The 19,124-nt window shown below is 41.0% G+C and overlaps 1 protein-coding gene across 1 annotated transcript; it reads left to right on the top strand.

Moving 5' to 3' along the window:
* Positions 1-2,175: 2,175 nt before the first annotated feature.
* LOC130841403 (ADP-ribosylation factor 4-like) lies at positions 2,176-19,048 on the top strand. Its single transcript, XM_057717582.1, has 2 exons — positions 2,176-2,227; positions 18,218-19,048. Exons 1-2 carry the CDS (start codon positions 2,176-2,178, stop codon positions 18,925-18,927), a joined length of 762 nt encoding a protein of 253 aa, XP_057573565.1. The 3' UTR covers positions 18,928-19,048.
* Positions 19,049-19,124: the final 76 nt, after the last annotated feature.

The raw sequence follows: 19,124 nt of genomic DNA, 5'->3' as shown, positions 1-19,124 counted from the left end.
CAAGCCTTGGCTCTGTTGACCTCAAAACCCATGTTCTTAAACACTATTCTTTCGTTCTTTCTTCCAGTCAGTTTTTCATTTTAGCTATCTTACAGGTAGATTTCATGGCTGAAATTTCAGAGACTGACTTCCTCTGTGGACTAGAATATAATATTTAATCACTTAAAATATTTTTAAGATATGGTATGATACAAAAATTCTACTCTTAGGTGTATATGCAAGAAAAAGTGAGTTTATATGTCCACAAAGAGTTTTACATGAATGTTCATAGTGGATATATTCACAGCAGTAAAAAGCCATAGAAAACTCAAATGTCCAGCAACACAAGAGTGGATAAACAAATGTATTATACAATGAAATGCTCAGCCATAAAAAAATAAAGTGCCTACACATGCAGCAACATGGATGAATCTCAAAAATATTATGTTGAGTCAAAGAAGCCAGACACAAACAGCTACATACTGTATGGTTCTATCTATAGGAAATTCTGGAAAAGACAAAACTGATCTATAGTAACACAAAGCAGATAAGTGGTGGTCTCTTGGGTCATGGGGATTATCTGGAAAAGGGACTTTATGTGGTAATAACAGTGTTACGTATCTTCATCTGGGTGGTGGTTACAGGAGAATATACTTTCAATGAAATTCACTAAGGTATAAACTTCAAATTACTCTTCAAAAAAATGTTGAACAAAATCCACTGGGTATTAGGAGTATAAGCACCCTGACCCTATGTACATAAGAGCAGGGTGCCAACTATGTCGAACACTAACAACTAACAGCTCTTTAACACATAGAAAGATACTCCCGTGTCTCCACATATCTACCTTCTCGCTGCCCAGTCTACAGCCCCTGAAATCACAAGAAGAGAGTGGTTTCCCTAGGATAAAGCAGTGGTTCTTAACGGAGGGCTGTTTGCATCCTCAGGTGACCTTTAGCAATTTGTGGAGACATCTTCCATTGTCACAACTAGGGGATTGCTGCTAGCATCTAGTGGGTAGAAGCAGGGATGCTGCTATGTAGCCTACAATGCACAGGACAAGTCCCCATGACAAAGAATTAATTATCTGGTCTAAAATGTCAATGGAGCTGAAGTTCAAAAACTCAGGGATTCAGTACTGCTACAGCAAAAGAAATTTATATGTAATGATGAAACTAAGGAGCAAAGTATGTGAACAGATCAACGTCTGTTAAAACCAACCATTTCAGCAAGCTTCCACCTTTGGCAAACAGTGAACAGTGTCTGAAAGAATGGGCACAGGGTGACTAAATTATGGTTGGGGTTGAGAATACGGGTGGTATTGGGGTGCATCCTTACCCTGGAGCTTGGGGTGGGGGTGGATTTTATAAAGGGCACCCAGAAGGCAGCTCAAGGGCACCAAGAGGTAGGGTTGAGATACCAAAAAGGACAAAGGCTTCAAAAGCTGCAGTTCAGACCACTTAACCATTTTGCCTCAGGCTACCCATGCAAAGTGAACACAATGGCTCCCCTTCATCTCAATTTTATTGAAGTAAAATAAGTTAGAGCGAGGGGGCTTATTCTTTTGCCATAAGCCGGGAATTTTGTTCTTTTTTACAAATAAATATCTGCTTGCAAGAAGTCAAGCTGCAGAGAGGAAAGTCACATTAAACAGAGACAAAAGGAGACGTTGCCCTAGCAACCAAAAGTACTTAGAAGATTTCATCAAACTCATTGCACACTATTTCGTTTTTTATTCGATCACTTTTTTTTTTTTTAACAAGGAAAGGCTTGAAATAGACTGATAAATAATTGCCCAAATAGGCCTAACACTCCCTAATATCCCATCATGAAATTTCTTTCAGCACCACCAAGGACATAATTCTGAATTGTAAATGCAAAACAGCATAATAGCCTCCTTCCCCCCTTCCTTCCATTAAAAAGGTCTACAGTGTAAAGCAACAAAGGCGCTCTCATACAGTACAAAAGAGGTTTCTCTCACCAACCAGAGTTGCACACTCTACTAAGCATGTAAAAAGCATTTCTCAAATCATTCCTTTTGAAAAGTAGCAAGAATATCTTAAGAACGGAGCATGTTACTAGCTAATCCCCTCAGCTGTTACAGATGGGGTACACCCAAGTAGAATGGAAAAATAGCAATGATTTTGAAAAGGAAGTGACTTTTCTTCTCATTCAAATGGCGCTACTATTGTTACAATGTCGGGGGCTGAAGAACAAACAGAGAAAATCAGCACAGTACAGTTACAAAGTAAGTAGGTCTGGAAAAGAACAGGATTTACTTCTTGTTCTGTGACTGACTAGCTGGATGATCTTAGGCAAGTCACTGCACCCCTCTGGGTCTCAGTTACTTGAGCGTTAAATGATAGGGGAAATCAAATAATTTCTAGGTTTTCTCCCAGATCTATCCGTCAAGTTTGAATATAAGATAACACAAGGAAACAAGGACTCAACTTTCTAATTTGGCACTCTTATTTTTATCTTTTTTGGATTAAAAAGCTTTGCATACTGTGCTTGATCTGCTGCTGAGCCGTTATCTAAACTCATTTTCTAACCAGTATTCTTAATACCCAGTACTGGTGAGTCGCCCTTGACTTTCAGAGAAGAGCTGTTCATAACACTGGTTATCCAATAATCCCCCTTGCATAATGTCAACTGTCCATTTCCCACCTATGGGTGAATCATTCCAGAAATATTAGCTTACAAGGCATTCAGTAAAGACAGACTGTGTGTCGTTAGAAGCTGCAGGAGCACCTGTACTCACCAGAGACCACTGAGAATTTAACAGGAGACACTTCTTGTGCATATATACAAAGGAGAAATTAATCCACAGGAAGAAAAGCATTCTAAATTAAGAACGTCTTTGGGAATTAACCGAGCAAGAGAAAGCCACCGTTCTTTTCTAGAATGTGAATAATTGAGTTAGCTATATAACCTAATATGTGAGATTTAATTTCATTCTATATAATAAAATTACAGACATTTTTCAACAAAAAAGATGTTTAAAGGACTATCTTTAAAGTACAACAGAAGTTACATTTATATGCTTGCTATTAGAGGACCATATTCAGACTATATAAGCATTTAAGTGAAAGAAACAAGTTAAATAAATGTCTTGTATTTGGGGATATGACACTTTTTATCAAACTGCAAGAAGAAAAATAGAGGGTCCCAAATAACCACAGTTAATATACTGAATTGATGGTGGTAAAATTCCATTGGAATTCCTATATACAACCTTCAATTTGCTTCACGGTTTCTATTAAGAAAACACTTGAAGTTATACACTACACTTGAAGGCAAAGATTTATTGTTACATCTAGAGTAAACAGAGATCATTCAAATTCAGCTCCTCTAAACATTATATTCAATTATTTTTCTAGATAGAAACAAATGAAAAGATACAATCCTGGCATGATAAAGGAAATTGGAAAAACCTAATTAGGGAAACAAATATATAAGTAGGCAGGCATAGCATAAGCAAAACAGCCAAGGAGAATTAAAAACAAATTTCTATTGATTCTTCCCACAAAAGGTATTTCACCTCATTGTTCCTTGATACAGCTTGAATTACCAGATGGCAGAATTGATTACCTAGTTAAAAGTTTTAATTATGACTAAAGACCAAAGAACATGACAGAAGTGTACTATAGGCTCTTTTAGTCTGTTTCCATCTCTTATAAATGCTTGATCCATTCTAAGTATAGGAAAAAGGATGAATACAGTCTTGGGGAAAAGCTTAAATTTCATTGGGCTAAAAATCACAGTAGTCTTAACTTATAATGACAATCAGAACTTGAAGTCACTCTGGAAGGTTTAGTTCAGCTGATTAATAGCCCCAAACGAGTTTGCCTGTATCTTTTCATTGGGAATAAATCCAACTATTCAACCACACACTGAGTGCTTATTATGTGCTAACCTCCTTTGCCAAGTCAGCAGAGGGGAAAAAGCAAGAAGAGTATGGTTAAGACTTAGTCTCCTACCTCAGAGCTCTCATAGGCATAAATGCAATGTGATTTGATGGTGAGTTTTCAATGGAAGGAGTAAATGACTTTTCAGGAGGCCAACAAATGGGCGGTACAGAGAAGTCTTCACAAGGAGAAATCTGAACTATGCCTTGAAGGATGAGTAGAAGAAAAACAATGGGTGGGATGTGTAAGAAAAACAAAAGAGCTGTGCAGAAGACAGGGAAGCATGGGAAAACATGGCATGAACAGAGGACTATAGAATTCTATAGAATTACTGATCTGGTAGAGTTTGAGATGGGTTTCCTGTGTGGGAGCAGTGAGGAATAAGGCTAGAGAGATGGGTAGAGGTTATCTCTAGAAGGTCCTTCTATGCCATAATAAGGTGTCAAGACTCTGTCCTGAAAGCTATGGGAAGCCATTACATGATTTTAAACACAGACTGACATGATCAGAATTGCATTTGAGAAAAATAGCCCTAGCAGCCATGGGAGAGATGGGCTGGAGGGCTTTAAGTTTGGAGTTGAAGAACTACTGCAATAATCCAGACAGAAAGTGACAGCACTAAAAGCTGTGACTATATATAATCATGAATTCCCATCTTTCTCAGCAGCCTAGGAGTAGCAATGAGAAGGGTGGTTGTACTGACCCCGAGTTAAGTTACCAGGATGGGTCAGGTGAACCATGGGGTGAAAAAAATAAAGAATGATAGCAGAATGAGGTTGAAGTGATGAACAATGAGGTCCAGACTGGTTACAAAATGAAGTTAAGCAACATGAGGAATGAGGGATGGGGGGTGGGGGATGAAGGATGTAGCAGGCAGGATTTTGGTCCCCATGATCTCCACCCCCTGGTGCCACTCCCATGATTGTGTGCTGCTCCCATGGCCTTACATGGCAAAAGGGGGGTTATCTGGGTGTGAGCAATCTAAACATATGCATCCTTTAAAAGCAGAGAGCTTTGCCAGGCTGCTGGCAGAAAGGGAGGTCAGTGGAGCACAAGGGGGACTTGTTGCTGGTTTTGAAGATGGAGGAAGTCCCAAGCTGAGGAACACAGGCAGACTTTAGGAGTGGTCCCTGGTTGATAGCAGACAAAGAAATGGAACCTTATTCTGACAGCTTCAAGGAATTGAATTCTACCAACAATCTAAAAGGAACCTGAAAGCAGATTCTTTCCCAGAGTCTCTAGCCCAGCCAACACCTAATTTTAGTCTTGTGAGACCCAGAACACAGAATACACTTTAATCTTCTGACCTACAGAACTGTGAGCTAATAAAACGGGTGTTATTTTAAACTGCTAAATTTGTGGCAATTTGTTACAGAGCAATAAAAAACTAATACAAGAGAAGAGGATAGAAGGACAGATATCAAAGTGTGATGTGAGCAGTTGTCCTGGGACTTATACAGAGTATGATAAAAATAGGAGGTTGCCGTTTAGGAGGAAGATATTAGAGTGTAATACTTTGGAGGTGGAATAGTAGTTCCAGGTTACTGAAATGAAGTGTGGGTAAACAATGTTGAAATTGTGGCCAACCATATACAGCTGTGCATACTGTGCACTGTACAACTCCACGTGGCACCACTAGCACAATATACATCATGTATTTATTACAATACTTTTCCAGCAGATGGAAGTAAAAGGCTATGAGGAAGGAGTGTATCTTCTAATTTACCAAAAAAAATATGAGCTAGCTATTATGGGTTAAAAACTCAAAAAGACAGGTAGAAAGTGATATATTCAGATGGGATGAGTCTCAACTGCAGGGTGATGAATGAATGAGGACAGCACAGAATGTTCTGAAATGAACCAGGAGGATAACAAGAAACAGACTTTGTAAGAATAGTAGAATAGTATGGAACAGTAGTAGTCAGTCAGTTATTAGTTCTGCTCCCCCAAGATTATCGCTCCTTTAAATGAAGTCACTCCCACATGCAATTAAAAAAAAGTTAATGCCAGCCTGAAGCAAATGAGTCAGTATTAATATAATTCTCATTTATTAAATAATTCCCCAAAAAACAAATACATGCGAACTTTCTAATTCTTACAACAACCTACAACTTCATGATAATCGCATGGTAATTACTGATTACCTTTACTTTACATATGAGAAAACTGAATAGAGTTAAAAGACTTGCTTAAGGTCACACAAATTAGTACATGATGAGGCTAGAATTTAAAACTGGGTCTTTCCGCCTATACTCCACTGAGCTTCCTTCCAAGGAGACATAATGTGGACTCGATGTTTCCTAATTTGTTCCAATCATCCAAAAGCCAGGTGCCACCACGCGTGGCACCCCAGTGTACCCAGTGAGTCTTACCCTCCTTCCTCATCTGTGTCTGACACTTAGAGCCCTTGTCTCTAGGGGGCAATCTCTCTCTGTACATTACCTCCTCCCCCAAAGGAAATAGCAACATGACTCAGTTCAAGGGCATGCCCCCTTAGGAACTATACTCAACTCTGGAGATCTCTAGCAGGCAGAGACATCCTCTCATTCGCACATCACAGATGGTTATGTCTACTCATAATACTGGCTTTGGATACCTTGGCTCTGATACAGAATAGGGCATGCCGGTGCCAAAACTATATGTAATATTGGGGCTAGAGACTTCTAAAAACACATTCTCCCACACATTCCACACGTACATGCGCACTCATGCCCACACCCACATCAGGAAACAGCGCTAGCTTCCCACAGCGCCAAGTTCTAAGCAAGCAGGCTCTTCACAGAAATAGCTTGAATTTGGGAACTGGCCAGGATGCTGATGTTCTAGACTACACAAACCTAACTTTTTAATACTAATTGCAGCATTGGAAAGAAATATTGGTGACAAGCTTGGTACTCTGATTTTGTTTCTTTGTCTTAAGACCTGGACTATTCCCATTTGAAGTTTCCTCCATTAAATCCAGACAGAACTAATCAGATTCAATAAAGTACAGTAAGCTTATATCCTGACTACTAACATCCAAACATGAACGTTTTACTTTTCTACCTGCTTCATGAAATTCTTATAGAGTACAGAGATCAAAGCGTCAAACGTTGGCTACCGGTGAAATCATATTTTGGATTTTTGTTCTCTTTCCCCAGGTGATTAATTTCATGAAGTCATTTTTGAAAGCCTGAACGTCAGAATTGTTGACAAAGTGCTTTGCTGTTGTATGTAATTTACATTGATAATAATTATTCATGTGCAATGCCAAAAAAGAAACATTTTTGGTGATATTTTCCTGGATTATTACTCAGATCATTCCAAACCACGAACCTGCTAGCTACCAATTTCTGAATATACTGAATCCAACAGAATATGTGGGACCCAACCTTTACTTAATTGCCACAACCCACCACTTCATTTTGAGTTGAAAGAAAGGGTCTCTCCAGTTTCTTTTATTCAAGCAACAAATCACAGGTGAGCTTCTTGACCAGGTGGTCACATGTATAGATCAGAGAGGTGGCTTGGTTTATCAACAAAGTCATCGCTTAATACAGTAATAGATATCCTAGCCTGTTCCAGTTTTCTTTTTCCGGCTAAAGGAAGAGTCTCTGTCTCAGTCACATGGGCAGGCTGTATACTTACTTGATAAATTCTTGGTGACAATCAAAGCGGAATTTTCCCGGATTCTGCTTATTAGCCTAAGGTGGATCCAAAGTATCTAACAGTGGGTTTCATTTGAAAGAACTCCAGGGTACGTCAATGATTTTTAAAAGAAAAAGTCTACAGACAAAACAAGAGTCATGTTTGGAGTCACTGATAGGTGTGTTTGGTGTCCAGGATTAATTACACCTCACCTCAACTCCTAGGTACCTATCCCTGTCAACATGCACAGCTGCTTCACCTGCAGGCAAGAAAGGTACAAGCCAAAGAGGCCAAAAGGGTTCTATTGCTGCCAACCCCCCACACAGACTATGTGTGTATTCATTTCATGTCTTTTTTAACATCAACTGGTAAAGTCCTTCTCCTCAACCCAATCAGCGCCAACGACAAAGTCTGATGAGGGCAAACCATAAACCATTCTGGCGTATACTAGTGGTGACTCTGACTGCATTTAAGCCACAATCACTTCTTTGTTCAGAGCTGAAGGAAAAGAGTATTTATACATAAGCTGTTCTTGGTCTTAAAAAACCTTATTTCCATACTAATGAATGACCCGATTTATAGTTCAACAAAAATGACTTCTCCTTGGCAAAAGGAGTATATGTCACCCAACAAAGAGGCCGATTCAAGAATGTCTCACTCTCCACCACAACCTGATTTAGATGGCAAATAAGGAACAGAGTCCTGGACTGGAAGAAAAAAAGATGGTTGAGATCCTGTCTCTGTCTCTTCTCATCACTCATACACACACACAAACACACACACACACACACACACACACACACACAAATTCCAGACTCTCACACCTGCTCCCACTCAACCACACGAATGTGTGGACACCATAGGTGAAAACAGGATATGCTCTCACACTGGCTCACACCCACTCACACTCATTCACACCTACACACCACTCTCTCTCACACACACAACACACACACTGATAGAGCATATTTCTATTTTCTATCAAGTTCAGCATGATTTTTTGGTAATTGCTTTTTCCTGATTTGATTCTTTCATGGCATCTCTAGAATCTTCTTTAGTTGCTTGCACTTACAAGAGATACATCAGTACTGGTGACCCTCTTCATCCCTCTCCCTGGGACCAAATTTATAGGCCACAGGCTGACTGTCAAGGCTTCAGGTGGGTGGAAAAGAAGAAAAGGAAAAGAAAGTCGCTCTCCTCCTCCATCCCCTTTCCCAGATAAAAGTTCACCATAGACTCGGGACAGTGAATTGTGTCCACTTATCACCACTTTTGAGTTAAGTCCATTTTTGAAATGTATCTGAGCTCTCAGACGTGGCCACTGAGCAGGTGGTGATACCAGTTGGCAGGGATGAAAGAACAAAGTAACCACCTTAACAGAATATCTCCTGTGTGATGATTTTGCGACTTGTTTTCAGAGTCTAAATTCAACCCTAATCATCTGAGAATAAGAATAGCTAATTTGGTGACAGGCGCTATGTACGAATGGCTATACATGCATTATCTTATTTTATGCTCACGCTAATTATTTGATATGGTGGCTCTAAGACTCCTTATCTTAAAGATAAGGAAACTGAGGTTCAAATACGTAATGTAGGGGAAGGCTGCTTTGGCTTCTTTCCTAACTCTCCCCCACAGCCCGAAAGAACTGCTATTCTGATTGGTCAATATCCATCACACTCTGTGAGGGACATTTCTTGCAGGTGGGGTACCTTTGGATAAAAAGGTCACCTGTGTGTTGGAAGCGGAAAGCTAGCCAACATCACCTCAAAAGCCAGTCACAGTGATCTCTTCTGCCTTCTCTACATGGATCATCATCTCAAATTCCTTTATCGTGGCTAACCAGAGGCCAAGAGATGCCCAGAATTAGATCTGAGTGTACTGAGAGGTACAGGTCCTCTATAGGCTATACCATAAGCTTCAACACAGCCTTCCTTGGTATGACTTATGAATTATTAGGCACTAGCCCACCTGAAAATAATTGCATACATCATTTTTCACAGAGAAGGGTGACTCGATCAAAGCAACTTCTCAGCATTCCTGTTTCCCCAGCGTTCACACCAACACAACCAAGCCCTAATTCCTCCCTGCTCACTGAGCTCCAGGCACATTGGTCTTCTCTCTGATCTCAAACGTTCTCCCACTACAATGTATACTCCAAGAAAATAGGAAGTTATCTATCCTGTTTGCCATTGTATCCCAAGCATCTCGGATGGTGCACGGGGCATAGTCAGCAGCCAACAAATATCAAAAATCATGAATCAAATCAACTGAGCGGATGATCATGTAACTTGCTAGGGTCACATAGCCACGACATGAGAGAGGGAAGGTTTAAACTCAGGTGTGTTTTTGTTTTTCCTGACTCCAAAGCCTTCTGAAAGACCCCAGACACAAAGACGAGAACCTGCCACTGAAGAGCCTTATCTACTGCAAAAGACAAACAAGTAAACCATTCATTCTTCAACACAATAAATATTTATTTAGACAAGAGACTGGGAAAAACAAAGAATCCTGGCACCCAGAGAGCTCATTTTCCCTCATAGTGGTTTTCATCAGAAATTCATATCAAATTTACCCAGGGAATTTTGAAAAAGTTTATGTTAGGCTGTACCCTCCCCACCCCTCAAAGGTTGTGGTTCAATGGGTCTGGATTGGGCAACTGTGTTTGTTTAAAAGCTGCACAGCCAATTTGAATTCACAGCCAAGCTGGCAAATCACTGGTCTCCTAGAATGCCGTGTGATAATCTACTATTTTAGAAGAACAGATAATGTTATGGGAATCAAGGGGACGAAAGAGGTTTACAAAGGAAGTGACATTTGAGCTGCTTATTGAAAAAGAGATCAGTGTTAGGTGGGGAGGGGGAGGAAAAGTAATACGGAGACACAGAAAGATCAGCTCAAGTAATTACTTCAGAGCGAACGGTTAAGAGTGAAAATATTTACACGTGTCCTTAGAATCCTAAAGATTAGACCTCAAAGGACCTCATATGTCACCTTGAGAAGGACTTCTCAAGCCTAGGAATTGCCTGGGGATCATGTTCAATGAGGCTTCTGATTCCGTAGGTCTGGAGCGGAGCCTGAGATTCTGCATTTCTAACATGCTCCCAGCGGATGCTGAGGCTTCTGGTCCACAGACCATACTTTAAGTCACCAGATTTTAGGGGTTCATGGAAGAGCACTGACTTGCCAAGGTGATTACTGAAGTAGAGGTATACCAGCAGACAACTACTATCCAAAGACAGGTGAAACATTGTATCAATCCACCCAGAAACCGAGACTCAAGCTCTTACTGTGGGGATGGCTGAGTCCATACGAACACCTATGGTAGTTTATAGCTCGTCAGACCATCCAACAGTGATCAGATCACTTTCCCTAGGTGTTTGACCTTGAACAAGAGCTAATCTTATACATCAAATATTTAGGCCTTTGCTGGCTCACAGGAACCTTTTTTGTCCTTCAATTTATTCTTAAAAGGGGCAGGAATGACAGAAAATAAAGAGCTACTCCTTTGACACTTGATGACAGCGACCTTTCCTGTACTTCAAAACTATTCCAATTGGAAGGAGTCCAATCTGAAGCAGAAATTCAGAAATATTCATTTCCTAGTCATAGACTCTGACTGGAAAACTGTCTTACTCTGCTGTGACATTACCGAGATATCAAAGCAATACAAAGGAGCAACTTTCAGGGCAGCTAATAAATATTCACACTTAAGGAGGTAAAGCACAAGTGAAGCCATCCAATTCTACGTACACCTACAAAAACAAAACAAACAAACAAAAACAAAACAAAACTTAAGTACCATTTTCTTCAGAACAGTGCACATTTGTCAATTATCAAATCAAAGCAGACATCCAAGTTTACCTGGATTCTTGCATTTAATCCTCCCAGCAACCCTAAAGTAACTGTATGTTATTAAATCCGTTTTAGAGGTTAGGACACTGAAACTCAGAGATATAATATTAAATAACGAACAAAACCATACATCTAGTAAAAAGCAGAGCTGGGATGGGAATCCAGATGGTCTGACACCAAAGCCTTGTATTCTTTCCATTTTACCGAACTGCTTTCCATAAGAATGCATGATGTGATCTCCCTGACACCAGTCCCTACCTATCCATTTACTGAACGGAAGACATTTCTGTCAGAGTACCCACTCACTTCTCCCTTAAATCAGCTAAGGGTTTACTTGTTTGTTTCACCTAATTGTTTCTGAGATCCTGGTCCTTTAAGAAATCAGCCTAAGATAGTGATTCTCACAATGTGGTCCATGGCACAGTAGCACCCGCATTACCTGGGAACTTGTTAGAAACGCCAGCTCTCGGGACTCACCCCAGACCTACTGCATGGGGACCACTGCGGTGGGGCTCAGAGGACTGTGCTTCAACAAACCTCCAGATGATTCGGACATCCACTCATGTTTGAGAGCCACAGCTCTCTATACTCTCTCCAGTTCAAAAAACCTAGCTGTAAACAAATCATCCTGCCAGAGAATGATAGATTAGAAGGGGTTGACTCAATGGTTTCTCTTGATTAAAATCCAATAATGAAACACAATTAGAGATGTATTTTCTCAAAAATAGATCAGCCCTTCTCAGGGAGAGTCTCCGTTCAATGTAGTTGCTATTCGTCTCACAAAAATCTCGTAAGATGGTCTGATCCTTCCCAGACTCAAACCCCCCAGAATCCCTAAAGAGTCATGTATCAACTTTCATTCCATTTAAGTGTATAGACTAACTTAATGCTTCATGTAATTTATTTAACCAAATACAGACTTTTAATTTTCTTCACAGTGCCCTAACCCACCCCTTAAATCAGAGAACAAAAGATTCACTGTGGTTCCTGGGATCAAATTTCAACTACACAGCTTAGTTTTCAAGGACCAACAGCCCTCTTTTTCCAACCTTTAATTTCTGTCCTTAACCCAGACTCTCTATTAAAACCAAGAATCAGGTTGGTCCCATCACTAAGCAGCAGAGTCACTGTCATCCCATCTCTGTGCCCCCTGCTTATTTTGCTTTTGCTCTTGGGAATTCCCCATTGCCTCCCTCCTCTTATCGAAACACTACTGTCTTTCAAGGCCCATCTCCAACCTTATTGCCCGAGCCTCCCGCCCTCCCCCCAACCCCATCAGGCAAATAGAATCACGTAGTCAAAATATATTTACCCCGACTTTGGAGTCAGAAAGACTCGAGGCTCAGTTCTAAATCCAATATTTACCACCTTCATGGTCACTGGAAAGTTTGTAAACTTTGATGAGCCTCAGTCTCCTCTTCCCTGATATGGGCACATTAAGAACCAGCTTTACAGGGTTGCTGTGTGGTTTCAAGAGGAAAGCATCCCTGACTCAAGGAACAGAATCATCAAAAACTCTCAGCCCATGTTACTCTCTCACCTCTATGGATCCCTACAGCAGCTGTAGGCTGTGTCACACAATTTGCCAGATAATGTAAGTGTCTAATATCGTGTAACATACAGGCCACAAAGCCAAAAGCACGTACAAACTACACTTATAACCTTCTTCCTCTGAGAAAAGACAAGTGGGGTGGGGGTCATGATCAGAGTTGAAGATGGAGTTCAGGAGCCTGAAAGAGGGAAAGAATCTGACCCCAAAACTTAGGAACTAAGATCCCTGATAAGTGGAATCTCACAACTTTCGATCATCAAAGGCACTCTAAGGTAAAGGTGGGTAGCACTGGATGAGATCCCTTGTTATTAATAATAAAGTACCAGAGTGTGTGAGCCATTTTAGTTTGAATATAAATTAGAGACTATTCAAAACTCGTCTCTATAATCACAAGAATGTCACTCACTTTCATTCTAATGTGCATTTTTGAACAGGAGAGAAAGGGCAGGGCTTTAGCTTGCTCCTAACCCTGGTTACATACATGATGGCTGCCTCTCAAAATTAAAGCAGCATTGACAGCATGAGGAGGGCAGGATGAGATGCCATCTCTTCCCCTGCAACTGGCACACTACCTCTTCCTCCACTGACTTAGGTGGCACAGAAGGAAGCAGCAGAAAACATGATCTTAGCAAGCGGCTGAGCTGGTTCTGCCTGAAGCCCCCACTCAAAGAAGACTTGCGTTGTGCTTTAGCATAAAGGCTGGAGATTCTAGGGTGAAAAGTGGGCAGGACATTCCTGGGATGGTGTCACTTTTCCTTAGGGCTGATACTCTGAGCAGGCTCTCAGAAGTCAGCCTTTCTCTCTGACCAAGGCAGAGAAGGAACAGAGCTCCATCCCCAAGTGAGCAGTAAATGAGGCCCACTGGGGTACTGACACAGACGTCAGCAGCCATCCTTAGAATGGGTAAGTGGGGCAGATGCCTAGGTATTTGCAAAAGAGGAGCGTGGGGCTGAGACCAGCAAAGTAGACCCCCAAAGAGGTGGCAGAATGAGAGGACAAAGTATTTCTAACTAGTTGTGTGGTCTTACTCCATTCATGTGCTCTGAACTTCCACACTCCCATCCATGACATTCTGCCTCCTGCTTTGGGTCCTGATGCAAGTTGTTGCAAAAGTGATGTCTCTGTGCTTCATGCCATTGGAAACATGGGGAATAAGTACTGATAACGCATAAGAACACCATGATAATAGCAGTTGAAAACCTTGACTTTAAACTAGATTCTTCCTTCTCTGACTCCCTTTAATCGATGATCACTCAACACTGTCAAGCCTTCCTATCTAAATATGTCCCAGACCTTTCACCTTTTCAATACTCTATGACCATTAACAATGCCCTATTTTGAACCCTCTGATCCCTCACCTGAACTTTGCCAAGTGCCTCCTAAATGTCTATCTTCCTATCTCCAGTCTCACTAGCATAAAGATAAAATATCTCCCTAGAATATTTTTAACCCATAAGACACCTATTACATGGTGCCTTGATTTTTGTTTTCATGGGGTTCTTAAATATTTTCAAGTGAACTCAATAATGGTAAGGCCATTTGGAAACCAGCAGAGTTGAACAAAATTATATTGTTCTTCTGAAAGCTTTCAGGTTAAGCAGTGTTGAGTGAGTAAAGTTGGAGCCACCATTTAATCCATAAATAAGCTTTCCGGATGTTATGACTTTAATTTTAGTAACTTTCAGATAGATCCATTAGATACATACAGGGGCTCCCAAGTACGTTTTACCTAAAATTCAGAGTCAACACATCATCAGTTGTCAAGATCAGACTTTGACTTTTTATGTCAAAACTCTACGTCGGGCTTCCCTGGTGGTGCAGTGGTTAAGAATCCTCCTGTGAATGCAGGGGACAAGGGTTCAATCCCTGGGCCGGGAAGATCCCACATGCCGTGGAGCAACTAAGCCCGTGCACCACAGCTACTGAAGCCCGTGCACCTAGAGCCCGTGCTCTGCAACAAGAGAAGCCACTGCAACTCCATGTCAAGTCCCTTAAATTTTAACCTTTGAAGATTAACACAGGCTCAAAGTATACAGTCCAAGGTCTGCAACATTTAGATACTGGCAGGATATCTATGTCAATTGTAACTTTGCATTTGCATATGCTTGTAGCTGCAAATCACCACATATAAATTTCCAGCAAATATACAATATTGTAAAAGAGAAGAGCGCAACTGTACCAAAAGGTACGAGGTAAAAGACCTAATTTCCAAGAAAAAAGAGGTTGAAGCAGTTAATAAAAAAAATGATATTAATTCCTTTTCTAGTCCAGACTGTTCTGTGTCCTTCTAATTATTTCCAGTTTTTATCATATAGAAGGCAAAAAGAGGTCTAGAAAAGGCATTTAGAGCAGTGACCAAGTCCTTGTTCAACTACTCACTGTGTAACCTTGAACGTAGAGCAATCTCTACACACCTGAGTTCCACTATCTGTAAAATAGGGGAACTGGATCAGATTTAAATTGCTTCCAGTATTTAAATTTCACAATTTCATGGATAAAAAAGAATCAGGTTTCACATCTATACACACACCCTCCACACTTGAAGGGAGTACATTCATTATACCATCTTTCAAAAAGGAAAAGGAAAGCCCCATGCAAATAATTGAAGCACTTTGGATAGGACAGCACGAACAGGCCCAGGAGAACAACACTCTAACATGCAGTTATTTTAGCTTTACACGTAGAAAAATTGTGAAGGTAAATAATAAGCTACCCATGACACTCCTGGAAAGTTAAGATTATGACAAAGTTCACCTTTAGGTTGTGTTGAAATCTGGTGCCGCACATCTCCCTTCTTCCTCTTCCAGAAAAATAACAAGGCAAGTCCTTCTCCATGCAACTGCCCTTTGAATATTGAAGCACAGCTACATCATCTCCCCATCAGCCTTCTTTCCTCCACACTGAACATTCGCCATCACATCCACCACTCTGATAAGCTGCGCGGCTTTCAGACTCTTTCACCACCCACATCACCCTGCTGTGGACACACTACAATTGGGTCATCACTTCTTTACAACGGGCCTACAGAAAACCAAACACAAACTCTACTAAGACAAGAACAAAATTTGTTAGTGTCTTGGAGTCTTGGACTTTTCAAAGACTCTGATGAAAGCTCTAGATGTTCTTCAGGGAAAGAAGTTCCTATTTGTATACAATATATTCATAATCTGCAAATGATCAGCGGTTTCACAACCCCTGACCTCATCCTTGGACCCCATGCTGAGAACCCCTACCCTGGATATATCTAGAGCCCAGTAGGGCCACCATTTCTGATGATCTTAACACTACATTCAACTTGCCTATACGGTATCATTTTCATCCTCTAAAAGGAAGCCAAAGGATAGAAATAATGAATTTTGAGGTGGGAGTGCTAATAAAATCACTATACATGTTTTCAGGTATTTTTAATGAGAGACTTGTGGGAATTCAACTATGAAATAATCGAACCTACCTATCTATACAACTAAATATCGTTAAGAGACATGTTGGCAAACATTGTGATTACCCTCCAAGTGCCAATTCATACTAATGCACCTACCGGTGCCAGGGAATATCTCAGATGATACACGTTCAACAGCGGGATAATGATTCATCCTTAGCATGAGGAGCTGTCAAGCAGGAAGGATACAGTCACGCAATCCAACACCCTTCCACCCATCAAAGAGGTGTTTTCTGGTGTTCTAATTTCCATTGACTAGAGCACATTAACCCCCTATCGAACATTAACATTAAATTAGACATAATCACAGGCTGAATAGCAATCTGTTTAATGTCATTTGTTTTCCCGGGTACAATAATATTTTTGCTAAGGCTATTCATCAGGCACAGAGAAAACGTGGCTGCAGATGCCTCATTCTTGGTCCTCTATTACTAGCACCTTTGTCAAAAATATCAGAAGATCATAAGCTTGATAAAAAAAAAAAATCAGAAGATCAAGAATGAGGAAGACATTTTTCAATTCTATATCAGTAGTTGGTTTTTGGAGCCTGCCTGTATATCAGTGTGCAGTTGTTGTTGAAAGCAAAAAGACCCAATTATTGTCCCATGAGAGTAATCACAGGTACCTGACCTCAAGTCTTGTTGACCTATTTTCAGTGATTTCTAAGGGCCTTAGATCGAATCCTTGACCCTCATTCATCATTCCTGCCTAGATGCATTCATTTGCCATGTGACTATATAGTTGCTCACCCTACAGGCAGCGCACATTGGCCTTGCCCATGGGACTTGCTTTGTCCAATGGAATAAGGGTGGACGAGACAGTTTCAGTTTCAAGCCTAAGCCTTAAGAGGGACCTCATGCTTCTGCTTGCTCTCTTGCACCTGCATCACCACCAGGAAAAAGCATCCCCAGTTAATCGGCTAGTTCGAGACACACAGGGAAGACTCAGACCCAATCTGCAGCTACGAGCCACTCAGTTAAGCCCAGCCTAGGTCACCTGACCTCAAACAGATCCATAGACATATGAACAGAACTATTGCTTACTGTTGTATGCCACGAATATTCTGTTATTGTTAGGAATACAGCAATAGCTGACTCTATAATCAACATTAAAAAAAGTACAACATACTGAAATCATTGATTTTATAACTTGCCCTTTTGTCCTATGAGATATTTACATTATATATCTATACACACACAGCAAAAATTTCGACTGCCAGGGACTGGGTTAGACATAGGGCAGGCCCTGGCAAACAAGCAATGCTCATGGTTGCTTATTGTCTATTGGTTTGCGCTTCATCATCCCTCTTACACCTCTGGATATAAGGCGAAATATGGTGGAGCATAACAAAATCAGGGCAAGGAATCATTTGATTTCATTTACAAGTAACTGATGGGATCCATTAACTCTAAGAGCAATTCATAATTTTATTTCCATAGCAATGCTTCATTTTCTATCAGGAAAATGAAATGCTTCAACATTAGTATGCTTTCCAGATAACTGAAGTTTGCATCTCAAGCTCCGAAATTGGAACTACATTGGCAGGAAATAGTACTACCCACTTCCACTTCCCTGATACCTTAAAGGACATGGAACATACTTTAACTTTTCTTCCACGACTTAAGGCCATCATTATGAAGCAGAGTTATTGTGCTGTGCTGTAACATGGCTCTTGCTCTCTCTTCACGTTTCTCTTTCTCTTCCTTACTAGAAGCCTGTCAACTGTCTCTTCTTCCACTGTCACCCAACCTGCCTCTCATAGTCCTCTTTCCCGACCTGCCTTCCCCAAACCGCTGCATCTCAACCAGATAACCACACTTATTAAGAAGTATGTATTGGCGTTGGAGGGTTGAGCAGGTCCTCAGCCCGCTAATTCCTGTCCCGGGGCTGCGTCCGACACGCCGGCTAGCGAGCCGTCCCTGCCACCCTCTTTCTTCGTCAGCTCCTCTTTGCTCCCTGAGTTTGCCTGGAGCGTGAAAGGCGAAGGCCCGGGGACGCCCCAAACCCCTTCTGCCACTACCACCTTGGGCCTCACCATCTCCTCCCTCTGCTCCCGCCTCTTCGGCAAGAAACAGATGCGCATTTTGATGGTTGGATTGGATGCTGCTGGCAAGATGACCATTCTGTATAAACTGAAGTTAGGGGAGATAGTCACCACCATTCCTACCATTGGTTTTAATGTGGAAACAGTAGAATATAAGAACATTTGTTTCACGGTATGGGATGTTGGTGGTCAAGATCAAATTAGGCCTCTCTGGAGGCATTACTTCCAAAATACCCAGGGTCTTATTTTTGTGGTAGATAGCAATGATCGTGAAAGAATTCAGGAAGGAGCAGACGAGCTGCAGAAAATGCTTCAGGAAGATGAGTTGCAAGATGCAGTGTTGCTGCTTTTTGCAAACAAACAGGATCTGCCGAATGCTATGGCCATGAGTGAAATGACAGATAAATTAGGTCTTCCGTCTCTTCATAACAGAACATGGTATGTTCAAGCCACTTGTGCTACACAAGGAACCGGTCTGTATGAGGGACTTGACTGGCTGTCAAGTGAGCTTTCAAAACGTTAAATGAAACTGGATATCTAACCAAGGACATGTTTGCTAGAATTGGTCTAGGCTTGTTACAACAAAATTAGTTTGCATCTTGGTTATTAAACAGTATCTGGGACTGATTTGGGCAGAATTTTACAGCGTTTGAACTTATTTTGTTGCCAATTATTGTTTACCAAGTATAATGTTGCCATTTAGCAATATGCTTGGTTTTA

This window comes from Hippopotamus amphibius, chromosome X (assembly GCF_030028045.1).
Source record: "Hippopotamus amphibius kiboko isolate mHipAmp2 chromosome X, mHipAmp2.hap2, whole genome shotgun sequence".
NCBI classification, from domain to species: Eukaryota; Metazoa; Chordata; class Mammalia; order Artiodactyla; family Hippopotamidae; genus Hippopotamus; species Hippopotamus amphibius.
Note: the sequence above shows the minus strand (reverse complement) of the source record. Positions and strands in the feature narration are given on the sequence as shown.